The following is a 21412-nucleotide window of genomic DNA, read 5'->3' as shown; positions in this document are numbered from 1 at the left end:
ATTAATAAGTTACATAATAAATAAAAGCAAAAACATTTTCTCTTACGTTTTTACAACAAGGCATTTATAGCAGCAGAAGTGGCCAACAGAGACTTAGTTACCTTAAACACCTGCGTGTTTCCAGTTTACATGCGTCTTAACCAGCCCCAAATCTATTTCAGGACAGTTCCAACCCCAGTTTAAAACAGAAGTATCAAACCTGCGGTTAAGTCAAACCTGTGAAACTGTCTCAGGAGTCTTCCAGGAACCTCTGCACCAGTGTTCGGAAATTAAAGAAGTAACAAGGAAAACACTGGGGTTGGCCCTAAAGCATTGGAAGTCACAGGAGGTAGCATCTTACTCTCCTGCCAATCAATTTTCTTTTTTTATTCATGCAGCAGGCCATGTTTATTGATCGCTATGATTATCATAGCCATCCTTCCACATTCAACTGCATTTTTCATAGTCTCTGTAGTGAAAGCTGTACAAGAATTGCTTCAACATAAAGTTGTGTGTTGAAGGTTTGCCTATGCACAGATGTCTTCTTCCAATAATTTACCAAGGCTGTCTTGCGTAGTAAGACACCGGTTTATCATTTGAACAAGGCACTTGCTGGCAGCAACACTGAAATAATTGCGTACAAAAAACATGACATGATAACCTCAGATCTGCCAGTTGATGTGCCCTTTACACAAATCATATTGCACTTGGCACTTAACTTTTATTTTAACACAATACTTTGGAGAATGAGGAGGGAAAAAAGCTGGGTTTTTTTCTCAAAATAAAGTGGTCTTCCAGAAGGACATCGAGTTAGTTGTCAGATTATACAAATGTTCCAGATATGAATGAGCCAATCAGAGCTCTGATGAATGATTGATGGGACATGCAGCCAATTAAGGGCAGAATATAACTTCATGTAGACGAGATCTTCTATCTAAATTACATTTATGTGGTACAGCAGAGGTTAATGGCAGCTAACCTCTGTCAGATTTTTTATCATTAATGTCATTATGTTAAGTGGGGTTGAGAATGGACATAACTCAATAAAAGTGTATTATGCAAACAAATAATGTGCTCATTTTTTGCATGGCCAGTAAATCATGTTGAATATAAAAGCAAGATCTCTGTCACCATTAAGAAAATGTGCAGTTTTTACCGTATCAGCTTCAACAGACAAGTTCTCCTCTGGTCATGCTACCTGTTCTCCAGACATATTATTTTGTGCTAATTCTACAGTGCATTTTCTCTCTTCATAGAAATGGTCGTTTTGTATATTGAAATATACAGCAAAGATGTAACAATGTCAAATGATACATGCGTGGAATTAATTTACACTAAGTGAACAGGTGCGGCCTTGATGTTGGGTTATAAATTGTGCTAAATCTGGCTTTGCTAGTAGCAGGGTAAGCACCGTGCAGCGGGCCAGACACGGTAGGGGCTTAATCAGGGAACAAAATGACCACCTGTTTTGCAAAGCGATGAGGAAACTCTAACTTGTCTGATTGGAGCATTTATATGGGGACTATTTTTGGGGTGGTTGCCTGATTGCTCTCCTGGAGAATGGTGACTTGAACAAGGTAATGTGGCTGTTCTGATGATTACACTGGGTAACTACACTGGAGTTACTGCCTGCTGGCAATGAGCCTACAATAAAATGTCTGGTCTGAAATGTGGACGCAGAGATCCACAGCTTTTTTTTCTGTGTCTTTCACATGTATCCTCTCACAGTTCAATCATACTACGCATACAAACACGCACACTTGATTGCAAGCAAACAAATAAATAGTGCATTAGGCATTAATGCTAATAAATGTACATGGAAGCAGTTGGGTGTTGACACGTACAAAACAGAAGCAGCCTTATGTCCTCAGTCACACACAGTCAGACATATTTAACGCACACATACTTCACACAACACACAAGATTTTGCACACGCACACGCATGTACACACGAGAGCACGCACACACACACCGCTTGTTTGCAACTTCTGCCAGCTTTCTCCCTCTGCATGCCGACTGTGTGTCTGGCACCGGGGTTAAGGTCTGGAGCCACACACAAGCTGTGCACTCTGTCTGGCTTTTACACACTCTAAATGGGCTTCATGAATGGCTAGGACTCAATGACTGAGTCAACACCAGGGGCCACACTCAACCCAATCCGACAACGGTTCTTGGAGATAAGTCAGAAACAACATTCTCCCGGCGCAACCAGGAAGCATGTTTAAATGAATATGCCACCAGGTTTTCTTTTGTTTTGCACTGCAAACATTGTGCTGTCGAGTGTGTCAATCCACAGATGTGTTGCTTGTTTGCCATTTCTGGCTGAGCCCAAGTGCCTTTAAACAGCATTCTGCAGCGTCTATGTGTGTGTTTGTGTGCGTGTGTGTGTGTTTGTGCTCTCGATGCCCCATCAAAGCCATGTTTAATCTGCTCGCTGCAATGGATCCAGCTCTCCACATTGCGTGGAGCCAGTGACTCTGACAGCCTTGCAATAAAGGATGGACAGATGGAGGCCGCTATTCACAATCTTGTTCCCTCAGTGGGATGCATGTTTGCCCCATTCATGACCATCAAGAAACACTGACCTATTATACATACAAACAGATGCATGCACACAAATCCTCACCACTTCTCTATCATTAGATCCAACACTCGACTGACATTCAGATCTGAATCCAGACTGAAGTCTGACTCAACAAAAGGAGCTGCCGGCGGAGTAAGAGGACGGAGGCCGGACGTCAGAGTTTCAAGCCAGTCGGCAGCGTCAAACGATGTTGGAGCCCGTCGTTTACGTGACTTCCCAGTGGACGGCAGAGGGGAAGTACAGATGGGTGGTGGTGGTAGTGGAGCTGGGATCACCTGGCTGGGGTTTATAACAGCAGGAGACGGAGGGAGCTCCAGCAAGAGAGAGGAGCAAAGAGGGGAGGGGAGGAAGCTGTCATCCTTGTGCAGCTGGGAGGCCTGGGACTGATCGGCTTGAGAAGGAGGATGAGGCGAAGGGCCGGGGACTGAGTGGGCAGGGGATTTATGATCACAGACGTTGACAGAGCCTGGAGGAGAGGAAGTTAAATAGATTAGACACTGAAAGAAATTGCGAGTGCCATTTAAGTTGTGCTCTTTATTAATTGTGAGATACTTACCAACACAAGTCAGGGGCTCATCCAGAATGTCATCTATGGATTGCCGAGGGTCCATCTGTGGCCAAAAGAAACACTTAAATCCCACTGTGTAAAAGGAACTCCAGGTGATCTCTTCCACTTCATCTACAGACTCTAACCTGTGCTTTCTGGATAGCCTCCTGTAGTTCTTCCTCCAAGCTGCGAACACAGGACAACGTCTGAACTGGACTTGCTGTAATCTGCACTGGCAGCTCAAAATCCTGGCCAATCATATCACACGGCTGGCAGCAAAACACCTGATTGGAAAGCAGGGGGAAATCAGTTGACAGGTGGGTGATGAGAGTATGCTCACATGTTTGAGCAGTTTTCTAGATTGAAGACTACGTAGCGTGCCCTTGAAAAGCATTTATCCAAGATGTGTGTGTGTATTGATTTGTGTGTTTACCTGTGTAAACAACACCTCTGTCTGTGTGTCCGTTTCTGGTTTCCGTCTGGAGCATCCAGGATCCTGTTGCAGGAACGGATGAAGGGATCCTCCACAAGACTGGAGGAATAATAAAAAAAACGTAATGATTGTAGTTCTGGAAAGCAGTCATCCTGTTATTCTCCCACTCCTCATAGACCAAACAAACAAGCCTGTCTTTGCTCACCTCGTTGCCGGTGATAGTGGAGTGGTCCCTGGGCCTGCTCCGTAACCTCTCCCTCATCTCCAGCTCCACACTTAGCTCCTGCTGCTGTTGCTGCTGCTGCTCGTTCTCAGTTCTCCAAGGAGTCCCACACTGCATGGGCGAGGACGACGACATGGGTAAACTGGGACTTGGAGTTCCTGAGGCGGTGCTGGCAGGAGCCAGGAAGACAGCGTTGGAAAGACACTGTTCACCAGCCAAACTGACTGGCGCAGCATTCGAGAAACCGTTCGTCACGCTGTTCAGAATTCCATTTTGAGCGTCATTGAGAATCCCATTAGGAACTCCCCTGTGCGGGACGTACATCTGTTGGTTCGGGCTGCTGCTGGGGGAGTCTCGTCCAGAGCTGGAGCTTGAGCCGGGGCTCTGGCTGGGTGGCAGCGAGGGGCAGGGGGTGAGCGGCTCCAGGCTGGTACCTAGCTGGCAGAGGGGAGCAGGGGTGAGGCAGGAGTGGGGAAGCTGGAACGGGCGGAGACGCTGCAACAGAGCAGGCTTGGTGCCGGAGACAGGGAGGCCACGCTTACGTAGCTGCTGCCGCAACTCTGACACCTGAAGAAAAGGAGGAGGTGAAGGTGGATGGGCAAAGGACAAGGAGAGTTTGTCTTCACCATTCATTTGTAAATAGTCATTATTTCTGTGCTTTCATAAATGTCTTACTGTTAGATCAACAAGATTTGCAGGGAGAATCTCAGGCTTGGACGCAGGGTTTGTGTCTGTCGGGTTGTGGCTTGTTGTGGCGGGAACAGGTTGGGGATTCAGGGGCATGGCTCCAGAGGACTTCACATCATTGTGCTCTCCGCTGAAGGAAACGACAGAAGCATTACCTCAACCAAACAATCTGAGGACTAAAATCCCTTGATAAAGAGATCTGCCTAGTTTGCTCATTTAGAATTACAGCCATCTATATGCATACCTGGGAACAACAGTGAGCTGTTGTTGTGATTGTAGTTGTTGCTGTTGTTGTAGTTGCTGTTGCTGGTTCTGGTGGATTTGCAGCTGGAGGAAGACCTGCTGCTGCTTCAGGAGATGGGAGTAGGCTGGGTCTAAAGACTGGGTCGGAGTAGGGCTCTTCTGTTTGGCTCCTCCTGGAAATAAACAATTGTTTCGGATGAATGCAAACACCTCTCCAAGAGCAAGACTTGATTTGACAAATGAAAATATTTTTTTAATAAATGTTGGAAAGTAAAGCATTATACCTCCAGTCCCAGACCCTGCTCTCTGGTCTGGAGGAATGTACTGGTGATATTTGAGTTTCCTCATTTTGGGTTTGGTGTCCCGTGGTTTCCGTGGGCGGGGGAGATGGTTGAAGTTGAGGGAGGAAGGCAATGAGGAGGAGCAGGTTGGGCTGTGGGGCCGTGCTGTCTGTAAAGACACACATTACCCACATTTCAACTCTAACTGTGGTCCTGGTGACTGATTTCAAGAGTAGTGTGTTGAATATTGCAGAGAAAATGTAAAATCGTTTCACATTGTTTAACTGTATTTGCCCCATGTCAAGGTTAAACTCTTACATGAAATGAACAAATGCTCACAAATCTCCAGATGACAGCATGTGCTGGTTCTGACATACAGCCATGCCTGTGTGTGAATGTGTTAACCTACAGGGCAAATACTGAGCTCCCCCAGAAGTGCAAATTGACAGTAATGAATGCAGAGCAGCTTACTGCAGAGCATTGTGTTTGACAAAACAGACGAGTGACCATCTTATTTGGTTGAAGATCTCTACAAGTTCTTTCATTTCTATGCTGTAGGAAGCACATGCACACGTACACAATCTAAATATCACCGCATGTATTTCTGTCATTCTTGAGATTATAATGTTATTTTGAGGAGTTGTCAAAAGATTCATAACAACAGAGACCCTTATGAAATTCAAATGAGCCACCGAATGAAAGTCAAGGCAATATGTCATGTGACAGCATTAACATGCACTAACCCCGCATTACCTTTGGCAGCAGGGGTGTGGTCTGAGAGGTCAGATACATCCCATTTGGTCTCCCAGTTGTTGCCATGGAGTTTGATTCACTCATAGGTTGTCTGATGCCCTCGGTTGCCGGGAGCAACGCCAAACCAGACTGAAGGCAGAATATCAGATTATCAGAGTTGACATATGAGGCTATTTATAAACTCACAAGTCTGTTAATGTGAGGATATTGGTGGGAACTACTTCCTTGTTGCTGCCATACATGGGTCTTAATCTAAACTAAATCTCAGTGTTGTTTCCCCACCTGAGCGTGAACGGGGCTGTGTTTGAGGAACGGGCCCACGGCCGAGAAGTCACTCAGTAATTGGTCACCTGAGAGCCCCGGCAATGACGTAAAGGCTGGTGATTGGTGAACGCCATGTTGTTCTGTGGGCGAGGAGGAGGGGCAGGAGGAAATGTCATCTTCGAAGACATCAGCAGACAGAGGGAAAGAGGCAGGGCCTGAGGAAATGAAAAGTGAAAGGAGGTAAGGTCAAAGGAGGAGGAGATGAGATTGGAATAAAAAATTGAAGGGAAGAAAAATATGTGTATGACCCTGTCTGTGTGTGCTGGTGCATGCATATGTGTGTTGACTCACGGTTCTCCAGGGGCAGTGTGTGTTTGTGCTGTGGCTCCACAGGCCCAGGTGGACGCTGGATCCTCTCAGTGAGGTCCTGCGTCTGACGAGACTTCTTCTGCCTCTGGGCCCCGCACACAGTCCTCTCTGTGGGGACGACAAGGACGGTGCGGATAAGTGGAGAGATGATGGGACAGATGGGAGATCAGGAGAGAGAGAGAGAGAGAGAGAGAGAGAGAGAGAGAGAGAGAGAGAGAGAGAGAGAGAAGCAAAATAATTTCAGAACATATGTGATGTGAGCATGCACAGCAGTGTTGCCACAGGCAGCCAGTCCCAATTCAAACCAGCAGAGGCATCAAAAAATTGTAAACACTCCTGTCCGTAGGGAGATGTATCCCCATGGATGTGAACACACATACAAACACATTCGCACAACATTTTTAAAAGGGCAGCAAGGGAAATCAGATAGTTTCGTAAAGCCTGATATTTAAAAAATAGTCTTTTCAAATTAAAAGGAAGGTTAGATGGTGTGGAAAAGATAAAGCGAGAAAGATGTCAGTGGGCTAAACGATGACTCTGATTTCTGGATGGGTGGGTTTATCATGAGCTGTCAATCACTGATATGTATGCAGGCTGCTTAAAATGCAGAGTTACAGTGTGCAACAAGGTCACATATATTTTTAACTGACATCTGATGAAACACCGAGCCCATTGCCAGATTTGCACACTTCATTTCCTCGTGCTGTACAACAGGAAGCGGAGAGCAGACATGATAAAATACAGACAGAAAGAAAGAGAGAGGAAATGTGCCACTATTTTGTTTTGCCGAGGAGCACAGAGGGTAAAGCAGGAAGGAGACAGCAACATCACTGTAGGCAGGGCATCACCTTGTGCAGTTTCAGTATTCAGACCACAAGGGGGCAACTTCTGAGCGGCGCCACCCTCAGTTAGACGCTGCATCAGGAAACAGCAGGTCAAACAGCCAGGGCCCACAGATTACAATGCAGTTCACTCAGGGGAAAGCTGAATAACACTTCAATGTGGCCTCATGAAATACTAATTTACACCAGTGTTTCCCCCCAGAACATTTGCAAAGTCTGTGGGTGAGATGGCTCAACACAGAAGACCATCTCACCCATTTAACAGTAAAGGAAACACTGACCTACACTTAATCATTTCTCACAATTCATGTTAATTCATTTATTGTGAACGCACAGCTATATGGAAGTAAGACAAACTGTAAGACAGGTAAACAAAAATGTGGTCTCATCCTGTTCTACCAAATATAATCAACTGTACAATCTAATATCAATGAAAAACATATGTGGAGGGAAACATTTCTTTACATGGGAACTTGGCTCGCATCCAAATCTGTATTTCATCTATAGTGTGGAAATGTAATGCTGTAGGATATCATTCAGAAACTGGATGCTACTTACCAGAGCTTCACTCTGGTCTTTCTCTGCTTTTTTAGGGGAGCACGCAGATTTCAACCCTATGGAAACAGACAAGATGTGGTGGTATGGTGAAACTACACTACATGATAGAGGAGCAACTCAGGTGAACCAGGGCATCAACAAAGCACTCTCAGCTTTCAACTCATCCCTCAAAGTTACAGCATGGAGCATCTGAGGCGCTCTTTTTATGTTGGCAGGCGTCAGAATGTGCAACCTGCTTCAGCCTCAGACAACAAGGAGGGAACTGACGCAAGGTGCACAGACTGACTTTGAGATTTTTGGTTTTTTTCCATGTCTCTAGATTAGTCTTTATTACATTTGCTGCACAATTTATTTGCTGCTTTATCTTAAAACAATGTCAGATATTTAAAGCATATTGTTAGTTTTGGACATATGTTATCTTGGCGAAATCATTGCATGTTATCTGCAATTCAATACTCTCTAATATTAGAAGATGCTAGTTTTTTTTTTCTTCGTAAATCTCTGATACCTGCTGTATGTGTGATTTTGTGCAGACTTCTTATTGTGAATACAATGACAGTTTTGCATCCTGCTCATGGTATAAATGTCAAATTTTATTAACATTGTTAACAAAAGATATGCAATATAATATGAAAACATTAACTTCTAGGATCTTGCACAATTTTTAAATAAACACAACATTTTGACTCCAAAAGTGATATCAAAGGAAAGTAAAAGCTGGTCAACATAGTAAAACCAACAAAGAAGTTAACGAATCATGTGTCAGTGAAGAGAGGGCGACCTGAAGATCATTAATATGAAATCTGCCCTGCAATCATGGTGTTCAGGGATCAATAACAACGTAACTGATAGACATAAACTAACCAGGGTCTGCATTGATTTCACTCTGCCTTCGGTTCTGAATCCTCAACTGCAGGACTGAAAGGCAAAAAAAGAGATTGAAGCATTACAAGTTGCATTGATAGAGCAGTAATTCAGTTTGATTTGAAGGACAAATGATCTGGGGAAAAGAATTGACACACGCAGAAAGGTAAGAGTTGAGCAATGCAGGACAGCATGATCACTGTCAAATGATATGGCCTCGTAATGTATATTACCCCATGACTTTGCAATGCATATAGATTATATATCTCCTTGGATGCCTGCACACATCTACACACCACACATATGCACAATAGTATTCAGTACACACACAAACAGGTGAAGCAGGGTAGGGCATGGTGTGATATCGGTGAGTTTTGAGACCTGAGAGACCTGACGAGGGGAGGGGAGGGGAGAGGAAGGGGGAGTTACTATTTATCTCTCAGTATGTCTATTTCTGTTGATCCCATCCCCCCTTCAGCTGTCCCGCTCTCTCCACCAGACTCCCATACAGCCCCTCTTCCTCACGTCATCCTCGTTTGTGCACTACACTAACTACTACACTACTCTCTGGCACCTCAAGATAAAAGTTTAACCTTTTAAAAATTGTGATTTAGAGCAGATTAGTGCGAAGTTAAGGACGCTGTGCTTATCACACTGGAGTTTCTGTTTGATTTCAATGTCTGTGTGTGTGTGTGTGTGTGTGTGTGTGTGTGTGTGTGCGTGTGTGTGTGTGTGTGTGTGTGTGTGTGCGTGTGTGTGTGCGTGTGTGTGTGTGTGTGTGTGTTTCTACTGTTAGATTGTTTCATATTTTAACTGAAGGCCCAATAGAAGTGTTGAATTTTTCATGTATTTTTACCTCTTCAGGCTTCTTAAAATCTTTCGAATTAAACAATCTTATGAAGTTCTCACAACTAATAGATATGAGCTGCAAGTAGATTTTGTTTTAAGGGTTGGGAGCTATTTTTTAAACACAAGGTTTACCACTTTTTCTTAACATTGACCCTTAACATCTAGCTATGCTTACTTTGTGATGTTCATTGGAAATAAATTGTGTCAATAGCCAACAAAAACAGATACAATTGTTAACGACTGAACAATGAACTCAAACCAACTGTGTCATATTATACAATGACTGACAACAGCCAATGTTTTTTCCACAAAGGATGAACATCACTTTGATGTACCAGCAGACTTTATAGACTAGCATAGACTCTTGTATGTACACACATGATGTCAAACAGAGCAGCTGCCCTAAGGAATCATGTTTTCCAGCAGGTGTTTGTACACCTAAGGGACGGCGTCTACGCCATATCCCCGCCTTTCTATTTTACCAGCCGTTAACAACAGCTGCCTGAGAACACAACAGCCGCTACAACTTGTAGGGAAACTTGAATTATTCAGTTACAGGAAGGTTGTTCGATGCTGTTTGTCACAGAATGCTGGTTGTCTGCTGAAAGTTGTTCGAATAATACATCAGATATATAAAACTCAGTAATATCATTTTGAATTCATTTCAGCTATTCTTTGATTATTTTTGCCCTCAACATCTTAAAAATCTTTACTGATTGTGATAGGATATCATCATTAATACCGTTAACATTGGTTGGTGCATATTTAGATATTACTATTTAATGTTATAGAGGTTTAAAAGGGGATTACAATAAAAGGATTTTCCTGCTTATCAACAAACCAGAGCATGTTGTGGTGTAGGTGCCATGCAGTAACATGCAGAGAACTTTAGCCTCAGGCTCAGCTGTCTTCACCTCAATTCAAGACATATCTGTGTATCAATCACTGAAGCCATTCACCGTGATCAATACCTTCACTTTATCGATCACAAGTTAGACAATGTGAAGGACCAGCCAATAACCCTCATAAACACTCTACATACTGTTGCACGGGATGAAAAGCCATTGTTGTGGGGAAAATAAATCTTTCTCTCCATTAATTGGAGGAGCAGGATTCCTCACCTGAGCGGAACTTGTTCCGGATGAGAAGAGACCTCTCAGAGGCCAGTAGCGTCATGGTGGAGGGGAGGTCTGGGGAGGAGAGAGAGGAAATTCCTGGTGTCACTCTACCAGGAGGAATGGACCCCTCTCCTTCTGTCTCTCACTGTTGCAGGGGAGCAGAGGAAGCAGGGGAGTGAGAGAGACAGATGCTTGTTAATCCACTGATAGACACAAACCGATATTGATAGAGGCACACAAAGCACAGCGGGATAGATGGAGGGGGAAATAGAGACGCAAAGCCAGCCTCTCAGACCTACAGGCGGACTGAGCACTGCAGTGAGCTGATCTGGCAACAGCAGGCCTCACTGTAGACAGCCTGTCATAATCAGACAGAGAGTCACAGAGGCCCACCCACAGAGACAGAACTAACGACACAGAGAATTAAACAGACAAGTAGGCTTTTAGAGGGACGGAGCGAGGAGCCAGAGGAAGAGAGGAAGAGGAGGAGCATGACGGAGATGGAGGCCCTATAGCAGAAACTGAGACGTCAGGGCCGGAGGACACCGATTGTGACAGACAAAACATGACCTCGCGACACCTACAGCATCACGCACACACTTATACAGTGACAGCAGCACAGACAAATGTGTCATGCACTAAAAGAAGTGGAGCCGCCTCTCAACGGGAGAGCTGGGAATCTACATAAGCTGCATTAGTACACACACACGAAAACACACACACATAACCGATTAACAATATTGATTTGAACTGGCCAGCCACACAACACCCAAAGGAAGATTGTTTGAAGGGAATGGACAAACACACACATACACACACAAACAAACACACACGCACACACACACCCACACACACACACACACACACACACACACACACACGTGCTGTGGAATAGGTTATGCATTCTAAATCACCACAGTGCCCTTCCTATTCCCAATCCCATAAATGCACACACACCTCACTTATTTACGATATGAGTCCAAAAAGAAGGCCACACACTCATTAATGCAATCAAATAACAAGCAATTGATTGAGTGTCTGGCACAGGTATTATTTCTCAGTAGGGCACTGAGGCCCAAGAAGGCAAAACACTGAGAGAATAAAAGCAGTAGAATGAAAGAGAATACTTACAGGAAAAGAGAGAATTGAGTCCCTCTGGGGAAATTGGAGTGGATTTAAGATTAAACTGAGAGAGGTGCGAGATGGAGGAAGAGAGGGAAAGAAAGAACTTCGTAGTGTGTTTAATGACGATTCCTTTCTTTCATGTTCTTTTCATATCCTTTTTGTTTCCTTTCGCCCGTTTTCTACACTTCTTCTTTCCCCTAAAGGTGAAATGCAAAGAGAAGAAAGGATCAGTGGTTCCTTCGTCCCCTTCCGATAGAAACTCACCCTCACTACCGTTGCCTCGCTCTCTCTGCCCCCTCTTCCCATCCGCCCCAAAGCATCCTGGATCCTTGGTGCCAACTGTGAGTGACTGTCAAACATTACCCCTCCCCCTCCATGGTCTCGCCCCCCTCCCCTCCCCTCCCTTTAAACAGCCATTGACTCCCACTCTGTTATCTGCTGACTGATTTGACAAAAAAAGTAGACACACTGATGAAGTAAGGCCGGCTCGTAAATGTTAGGAGCAGAATTATCACATAACGTGATGTGACAGAAGAGTGAAGCGGGATAAAGAGTCAGTTTAGTACAAGGCAGCGGGAAAAGCCCGGGAGTGTTTTGGACTCCCATCAAATCATGTTCTGCAGCAAGACTGCAGGCTCATATGCTCCTGTCAAGACACCTTTGGGTCACCCTCTTAAAGTGATTTAGCACTGTTTGCGGGGAAGTGTACGTGTGTGTGTATTGCGTGTGTGAGTGTGTGACACCACTGAGAGTCACAGGTCAGTAAGTCAGTGTCCGTCAGCATATACTTTACAGTATGTATTAGCGTTGGTGCCAAGGAAAATCACCCGAGTTTCACCTCAACCTTCCAAAGCAACTTGAGTGAACATGTAGGAGAGAGTTTGCCTGTGTGTGCATGCTCTCTACGTGCGTGTGTGTGTGTGTGTGTGTGTGTGTGTGTGTGTGTGTGTGTGTGTGTGTGTGTGTGTGTGCACGTGTGCCTTAGGGCTGCAGAGGGAAAAAGGTGGGGGAAGTGAGGTCGTCGCTGGAGCACCTGTTCTGTCGATTTGACAGACAAGCCGGCGTGTGCTGGTTCAGCAGGTCGTAGAGAGGGGGAGACAGAGAGGGGAGGTAGAGAAGGGTGAGGCTGAGGGGACAGCAAAAGTTGGAGAGGAAGGGAGGCCGCAACACTTGGGGAAGTCTTTACTACGGGGGGACAGGAGGAGGGCTGGAGCTGATATGGGGAAACAAGGAGGTTGCTGCCATTTTATCTGATGTGGAAAGAAAGATTGACAAGGAGAGCCACTAATCAGAGAACACAGAGCAGAGAGAGCGTCGCGTGGGCCAATTACGGTTGCCATGGAACAAAATGACACAACTAATGGAACACAAAATGAATGGGAACTTAAATTTAATACATGGTTATAGACGGATGGCTCTTTTGTGCCATTTGCACAGTATGTGTGCTTTTTTTTTGTCATTATAGAATCTCACCTTTGACAGCTTTTTCTCTGATGTCCTGTAAATGCATTACACGCACACATACACACAATCACTGCACTGACAGCATGGCGTGTTATTGAGGGAAAGGTGATGTAATTGCTTATTCCTCTGGTCCCCCTCCACAGACACACCCTCTCTTCAAAAGCCTGGACTCCCTCTCTGAATAACACCTGTTACTCTTCTTCTTCTCGCTCTCTCTCTCTCCCCCTCCCTCCCACACTCTCTCTCCCCAACACACATACAGATTTCATAGTGTTAATCCTGCACTGTGTCTGGTGAGCGAAGAGGCTTGCACGCTGTTAACCTTTCCCTTGTGAAATATCATATTTCTCTGTTTAATTCTGGACTCATCTCTATGTACAGGACCCTGCAACCCACAGGCTATAGGAAGCATCACAAAGCTTGGAATAAAAGCATATTCATGGACGATTTCCATATTAATGTCAAACCTGCCTCCTTCGCTGCTGAAACAGCAGAGATTGAATGTGGATCCAGCTCTCCCCAAGCTCACTGTTTTCTGCCTTTCACCCTGGTATAAGTATCCCTCCACCATTTGAGAGAGCTGAGAGGCAGCATAGAGAATGAGCCAGTACATGCAACACATCATAAGTGTGAGTGTGCCCTCTCATGGCTGAACTGTGCAACGACAGAAGAAAAAAAGAAATCCTTCCATGGTTAGTTTAGCTTTCCATCATGTTGGCTCTCAGTGGCATTAATGGGACGTGTGTGATGCAACAGAGCGGATATACAACAAACCTATCAAAGTGCCGAATGTATCAAAGAGAGTAAAAGGCTGAAACATACCAGTCTAACACACTTCATTACATCTGCTGCCTCTCCCTGGTCGTTCATCACTGCGCCTATTCTCGCTCCTCTCCTCCTCTACCTTTATCACTTCAATCACTTGGCCATGTGCCTCGTGCCACTCAGAAGCCCTGCTGCCTGTTCCACTTCACGCAATACGAACACATCAGCCCCACACACACACACACACACTCACATAGAGACACGGGCCGGTTTCAAACACACAGACCACACAGATTGCTGTCTGCACTCTGTCCATCATCCATCTGTCTGTCAGTCACTGCACTTTGAAGCTGTGTGTCATCTGGATAGCTACCAACCCTACACACACACACACACACACACTATACTGTACTGCACACACACATCTCCAGCTGGACTGCTGATCTCACACACTCGGCCGGTTGAATATTCATCATCATCATCATGCACTGAGGACCTTGTAGGCTCATTGATGGAGCAGTCCAGTGGTGTCAATTAGGGGACCAGAATCATGTTTGTGTTGCTGACAGAACAGCATTGATTTAATGGCTGAATCCTCAGAGTCACCTTAACAATATGTACGCAGCGCTTCAATGAGCGTCTACAACAAGAAGGTGCGATTGTTAGTTAGGGCCAATGAGGAGGGGAATACTGTAATTAATTAACCAATCAATCAGGTGTTGCTTGCATTACATTGCAGGGTAACAGAGTGAAATGAATGGGAAATTTGTTTAACCTCTTCAATCGAGGTGAATGGGATTTATTATGTGTCTCACGTTATTTATTGGCAAAATAACCACATGGAAATGTTTTCATTATAGTTAACTTTATTTATATATAATGAAGAGACAAGCTTGAAAAAGCAATTGAAAGTGCTGATGTGGGTCTTTCCTCTCATACATGTCGTATTGAAAGAAAATGTAAAAGCTGGGAATTATTCATATTTTCAGTGATTTGCATACAGTCTGGATAAAGTCTCTCGACTGTAATATAGTTTAACTTATTGTATTTTCTTGTTGTATGTGTGTGTGTAAATAGTGAAACTATATTTGTTATAACCTTAAACTTTTAAGGTAATTATCACAAATAAATTGCATATTTTGCTCGCCATTGTATTTTGGGCTCCTGGCAGCTTTATACTTGACTGATGGCTGAGTTTGTGCTGAAAATGAATACCATGAATATCAGGTGAGGACAGTTTGAACGAGGGTAAACAAAGACAAAAACATATACATAGAAAGTTGGCAAAAATTAACCAAAGTTAACCTGAATTCTGAAATTTCATCAAATTGTAAAAAAAATGACAGACGTGCTCACTTATTTGCAACGTTTCCCACAATCCCCGAACATGATTATAGATAGTAGATGATATGTTCACATTTGTTAAGTATATTTAAAAATATGACTCACTCAATATACCGGTACTCAATGTTCATTGGAAGAGTACTCTGGTGCTGTCATCATTCCTCCTGTCCATACTGGCCCTGAAGAGATTCCTTCTTAACGTGTCTCCAGTGGAAGAGATGGGGGACAAAACACAGTCCTTTTTTGTACAAAAAGGATTTCTTCAGTTCAGCTAAAGCTAATATGCAGCTTCAACAGTCTGACTTAAGTCAAATAAAGTGGGAATGCGTTACAGCTACAGATCAGTGTTTGCTTGTTGAGTTGTGGTGGAACTCAGTAAGTGTCAATTGTGTTGTTTTGTCAAACTCGGACGTTATACGACTTATATGAGCTTCAGCTGAACTGAACTGTGATTGTGGATTTTTTTCCCTCCATCTCGTACATTGAAATTGTATAAGGAGGGGATCCTGTTACAGCCAATGTGGACAAGAGGAACAATAACAGTGACCAATAACTCAGACCTAAACAGTAGCATAGTTGCATCTGAGCATTGTTTTAAGATAAACTTGAACAAATTTAAAACCTCCATTAAATAAGTAATTGACAACGACAGCTGAAAATGGTAATTGTATTAAACTGCATTATTTATCATTTCTGTGTGACTCCTTTGTGGACCAAAAATCAAAAACTTGTAACGAACAAGAATCCCTATACAGAAACATATGCATTAAACATCGGCTCTTTCAGTTTTACCACAGCAAATAGTCTCCACTATCTCCAAAAACAGACGGTCTCTCAGCAGCACATTCTTCATTCTCTGCTTGGTTAACCTTTGCTCTTCACAGCCTCCACACCTCTCTCCTTCAACCGAGCCTATAAAACTGAGTTTGCCGAACTAAAGTAGAATGAAGCTTATAGCGCAGGCCTTTCAGCACGCCAGCGCATCTCTATTCGCACGATGACCAGCGTAGAAATAAGGAAAGGGTCGGCCACAAGGACCCACTCGGGTCATTTGAGCAATCCAGTATTTAATAACTTATCTTGAGCCGAGCTCTGTTAGGCCCGGTGGCTTAAATGGAGCAGAAAATTGAGAGTGTGCAAAAAAAAACAGAGGTCTTACAAACTCAATTACTCTCTGGAGGCAGTCCAGCAGATATATATCAGGTATCTTCATTTTTTTTTTTTCCTCACAAAGATCCATGTGAAGTCAGGTCTCATCTTTGGTGATTAACTTAGAGAAGAGAATCATCTCTGAGGATCAGCTTAAATTAGAGGGGAGATATGGCCCTAGTGTTCATTATCAAGGAGAGATGTATGTGATTAATATGAAAAGACACGTCCAATATACTTCAATTATTTAAACATTTGGAAAAGACACACTAACGTGGAAGAAAGGATGGTACAAAGAATCATTTACAGTTGACACAATTTAATTCAAATAAATTAACATAATTCACATCAAACAAAAACAAAATTCTGAATATAGTGTTTGTTAGAATAACTCAAAAACATTTGGTCAAACTCTCACATGACGAGTTAATTAAAATACAGCTGCAACAAAAGATAAAGCGTTTTCCATCACAATGTAAAAAAAAGTGAATTGAAATAAAACAAGTGCAAATGACTCACAGTGTCTCTGACGTAAGAAAGATAGATTACATCTTTCACATAAGATAGTGCAGAAGTGCAGCTCTTACAAGTACTCTTTATATACACAGCTAGTGTAGAGGACCCTTTAGAATAAATAAGTTATCCTTCTTTTCGGAGCACTTGAGGGTTTTATAATGGATTGTATGGGAATGCGTCTTCATGGGGGGCACGTTAGCAGTCGAACTAATATTATGAACTCACAGAAAAACCACGATTTCAAGCATGAGCTTTCCCATTTCATATGCGTATATGCAACTTTTTTCATACAGGAAAGGCTAATGTCAAAATCAATTTTGACTGGCTGAAGTGTTGACCACCACATGGAATGTGAATAATATACATTCATATAAATAAATTAGCTTCAAAACACTGAAATAAATATTGCAAGTGCTCCCTTTTTTAGCGTTAATAAATGAGAAAGGTTTAGTGTTTAACCAGCGTTACATATGATCACCCTCCTCCCCTTCACTTTGGAGTCCATCTGCAGAAAACTCTTTTAAGTTTCCATCTCAGACTCTGAGCTTTCCAAATTAGACACCGTGGAGCTGTACCATTCAGCGCTCTCTTCTTCGTCCTGCACTCCGGATCCGACACCTCCTCCTCTGTCCCTTCTCTCGTTCAGCATTTCCATGGCTACTTGGTGGTAAGGATGTTTGCGTTTGGTGTGTCGGCGCAGCGTGTTGCGCTCGGCAAATCGCGTGTGGCAAAGTTGGCACTGGTAGGGTTTCTCTCCGGTGTGGACCCTTTGGTGGCGCTGGAGCTCGCCGGCCTCCCTGAAGCGTTTGGCACAGATGGGGCACACAAAGTTCCTCTGGCCTGTGTGGATGTGCCTGTGTCTCTGTTAACGAAAACAGTAAACGTGTCAGAAATCTGTAAAGCTATCGCTCAGCGCTTTTATCAAAAGTGCCTATAGTCAATGGATCACATGACTGCTTGTATATGAGAGCGATCGCTTGTAGTGATGAACCCATCAAGGCTCATCAGCCGACACCTCAGCTCTGCAGAGCTTCGTAGCATCTTTCAGCTCATCGTTGCGATTCACTCTCACCGCTCTAACAGCAGCGTGCTCGGTCGCAGCAGGCGGCTGCTTTCAGCTAAATAGCTCTAAAACACCCACTGTGCATGACCTGCTCAGCACCAAACGACAGACAGACTAAGTCAGAGACTAGCTGCTGAACATAGTGAAGCGTTTAGCAGCTAAAGAGTTACATATTTCCCCCAGGAGCTGGTGAAACCCAGAGCTAAATGAGAGTGAATATTGAGCTTATGCATAAGCCACAAACATCAAATCAATGCTAACATGTGCATTGATTAATCCATGTCTGCTGGATGTATAAATAAGCAACTGTTTGCTAACATATCTACTTAAATAAGGTGATCGTGTTCACAGCTCATTTCTGTTGCATGTGACTAACCAAGAAATAAGTTATTTCAGTTTTAACAGTCAGTGCACAAGTTAGTGACATCTGTTCAAGTGACTGATGTTATTACTTGTACTGCCGATGAAATTATGGTTATAATTAGCTTGCAACTGACCTGCAGATGGCTGGAGCGCTTGAAGGCTTTGCCGCACTGCTGGCAAACGTGAGGCTTCTTCTGCGAGTGCGTGATGGCGTGGCGCTCAAGGTCGGAGAGGTAAAAGAAGACCCGCGGGCACAGCTGGCAGTACAGCACCCTGCGGGCAGCCATGTCATTGGGCGACCCCTCTGGAGATAGAGGATCCAGCGGGTCGAGATTATCAGAGGGGAGAACGGGTCCGACGGGAGGGGAGGGAGGAGCAGCTGCGTTGGAGAAGTAGAGATGGTCGTCCAGAGGTAAATGTTCCGAGTGCAGGTCAGACGGGTCAAATCTGGGCTCGGAAGCTGGTGATTGGGCCTCTTCATAGGTAAAACTAGCAGACTGGGGGTGCGGAGAGGATGCTGTAAAAGTTGATGGCTTGTTGTTTTCACTTGAGACTCCTTCAGCAGATATGGCTTCACTTCCAGGGTTTGAATCGGAAGGGCTGACTTGAGAATGAAGGCTTGCACTGCGACGGCCGTTCTGAAGAGCAGGAGAGGGCGAACAGACGGTGAGAGAGCTGAGAACAGAGTTTACGTTGGTCACTCCCGACAGCATGTCAGGGGGGATGTTGGGGCTCAGTCTGATGACGGGGTGGGACAGCGTGGGCAGAGGTGATCCCAGAGTGCTGACATGACTGGGGGGCAAAGGGAGGGAGACGGGGGCCGAGGACGCCATGATCTGGGACAACTGACCGGTCGTAGGGTCGAGGACGGCGATCGGGGTGGAGGTAGAGGCAGAGTCACCGGAGGAAGAGGGTACGGATGAAAGGAGGAGGAACATTGGGTTGGAAGCACCAGGGGAGGTCTGAGTAACTGTAAGGGGAAGCGAGAGACCCACCCGAGCCGAGGACAGCTGAGGTGAGGAAGAGGAGGACGACAGCAGGAGAAAAGCAGTGTTAGTAGAAGGGTTAGTGAGGATCTGAATGGGCTGAGTGGGGATTGATAGAACAGCATTAGCCTCCTGAACAGTTTCAACAGTTGGCTCCACGGCGTCGGAGGTTTCTGAGTTTGTAATCAAACCCGTGAAGACTTCTGTAGGTTTCGTTTGATCAGCACTTACTGATGGAGAATCCGCAGCAGGGGCTGGTGAGTTGTAAAGATGATCACAAGGTGCATTTAGTGCATTATCTGAACTTTGGCTGAGGCTAGGCTCGGCCAACGTGGACATTTGAGGTGACCCCGATCCTTCTACCTGATCCTCTGAAGCATCGACTTGTGGCACTTTGAGTCCATCTGGATTGAGCGTGTACGGTATTCCCTTGTCGTCTATGAGAAGGAAGTTTTTAGAGTCACAGTCTATAGAGGAGAGGGAGGTAAAGACCGAGGTAGAGAAGAAGGAGGGAGACAGGAGAGAGTCTTCAAGGGTATCTGTGCCGTCCATACGTGGCACAGAGACCTCTCCTTCACCATCATCGTCCTCTTCTACTATATCTCTGTCTCCCTCTCCCTCATATTCATCCACCTCCATAATCAACGAGCTCTCGCAGCCAGAGTCATCCAGAAAGCGATCACACCTCCTCTCTCGACTCTCTCTTTTCTTGGGCAAAGTCAGGTCCAGTGGTTCCGTCTGTTCCTCCATTCCCATTTCGTCAAACGTCAAACAAGACTTCAAGTCCATAGCTTTGAATATTGGAGGAATATTTTCCTCGATGTTTCTCTCTGTAGTTTCCTCTTTAACCCCTTTCAGGCTCAATATTTTAACTGCATTAGTGCTTGAAATTAAAGGAGTTTCTGACCCATCAGTGTGAATGATTTTAACACCCGAAACATGTTTGTCTTTGCACATTGCTTCCTCATGGAATGATTCTGGCTTAGCTTCCTCAGTCTTATGATAAGTAACTTCCTTGATCTCTTCTTCACTCTTAACAGCAGAAATTAGTATTTTACCTGTTTTTTCTGCTCCAGCTGAGACCGACACAGGTCTTCTACAATGTGAGTGAGCAAAGTCTTTGGTCAGGCTGATGGCAGAGTTTGTGATTGGCCTCTTGCACCGTAGGGGAACAACAATTTTGAGTCTGATTGGTCGGCTGCGTAACACAGGCACGCCAGTCTTCACTGTGATTGGCTGTCTGAACACACCAATCTCACTTGTTTCCTGAGAGGCTGGCATAGAAGTCCCGCCCACCTCTGGCTTATTCCCATTGATAGATGGTGCAGACTGCCTGATGGTCAGTGCTGCTTCATCGGGGCATGGCTGGAGGCTACCTGGTACAGTACAGGGTGAGGTTTCTTCCTTTGGGTCCAAAGAAACCTCTGTCACTGGCCCTGATCCCTCTGCACAGTGGCTGCCATTTTGGACATCCAGGCTGCCCCTGGTCAGGACTGAAGCCAACTGAGAATCCATTTTGGGGCATACCCATTTATATTTCTATAAGATTGGAATAAAAAATAATTAGAAACTCTAGAGTAGCACAATTAGGATATAAATAAGCACAGTTCCTGGTATCAAATGAAAATAATTAAAAGAATATCCTGGGATGGCTGGAACAACTCAAAGTCTCAGTGGTGATTATTGGGGTCAAGTTGAGTGCAAAAGCTAATAATCACTGATCTTCAGATGTTATATTACTAGCAGCCTGTAGGCTACATGAGGCACTGAGCCCCCAACTCCCCAGTCCGAAATGATGAGCGACCCTTTTACCCCCTCCCCAACATCACACCGTGTGTTTTTGTGTTGGTTAACTTGTATGATCCGAAATTATAGCTCAGCGGATTTGTTACCGAGGGGTCGACCGGAGTCGCCTATCATTCAGGGAAATGCACCGGAACACAGGAGGGTCCGACTGATGTGAGCGAAATAGCATTTCCTCTCTCTCCCTCTCTCCCTCTCTCTCTCTCTCTCTCTCTCTCTCTCTCTCTCTCTCTCTCTCTC

The 21412-nt window shown here is 44.6% G+C and overlaps 2 protein-coding genes across 4 annotated transcripts in view; both read right to left on the bottom strand.

Moving 5' to 3' along the window:
* Window positions 1-1309: 1309 nt before the first annotated feature.
* LOC116386668 (myocardin) lies at window positions 1310-20498 on the bottom strand. Its single transcript, XM_031853078.1, has 17 exons — window positions 20428-20498; window positions 11726-11916; window positions 10598-10739; window positions 8628-8681; window positions 7764-7819; window positions 7212-7278; window positions 6346-6471; window positions 6013-6209; window positions 5731-5859; window positions 4981-5146; window positions 4698-4869; window positions 4442-4583; window positions 3749-4333; window positions 3544-3642; window positions 3257-3394; window positions 3120-3174; window positions 1310-3029 (listed from the first exon to the last, which is right to left on the bottom strand). The coding sequence occupies exons 3-17, from the start codon at window positions 10650-10652 to the stop codon at window positions 2602-2604; spliced, it is 2469 nt and encodes an 822-aa protein (XP_031708938.1). The 5' UTR covers window positions 10653-10739; window positions 11726-11916; window positions 20428-20498; the 3' UTR covers window positions 1310-2601.
* Window positions 14282-21412, bottom strand: part of LOC116386774 (zinc finger protein 524) — a 7865-nt gene continuing 734 nt past the window's right edge. For 2 of the 3 annotated variants that reach the window (XM_031853287.1, XM_031853286.1), the window contains exons 2-3: window positions 18518-20908; window positions 14282-17819 (exon numbers count right to left, since the gene is read on the bottom strand). In XM_031853287.1, coding sequence (XP_031709147.1) covers window positions 17478-17819; window positions 18518-20884 — 2709 coding nt within the window. In that variant the 5' untranslated portion in view covers window positions 20885-20908 and the 3' untranslated portion in view covers window positions 14282-17477. The remainder of the gene's footprint in view (window positions 17820-18517; window positions 20909-21412) is intronic. The other variant, XM_031853288.1, reaches the window with a different exon arrangement.

This window comes from Anarrhichthys ocellatus, unplaced genomic scaffold (assembly GCF_004355925.1).
Source record: "Anarrhichthys ocellatus isolate YVR2014 unplaced genomic scaffold, GSC_Weel_1.0 scaffold13, whole genome shotgun sequence".
Classification (NCBI taxonomy): Eukaryota; Metazoa; Chordata; class Actinopteri; order Perciformes; family Anarhichadidae; genus Anarrhichthys; species Anarrhichthys ocellatus.
Note: the sequence above shows the minus strand (reverse complement) of the source record. Positions and strands in the feature narration are given on the sequence as shown.

Coding starts and splice junctions, on each gene's coding strand:
- LOC116386668 (XM_031853078.1), bottom strand. CDS start 10,652: ATGACGCTACTGGCCTCTGAGAGGTCTCTTCTCATCCGGAACAAGTTC. Junction 5,147..5,730: donor CCACACCCCTGCTGCCAAAG/GTAATGCGGGGT, acceptor GTGTCTTTACAG/ACAGCACGGCCCCACAGCCC. Junction 3,395..3,543: donor CAGAGGTGTTGTTTACACAG/GTAAACACACAA, acceptor CTTTCCAATCAG/GTGTTTTGCTGCCAGCCGTG.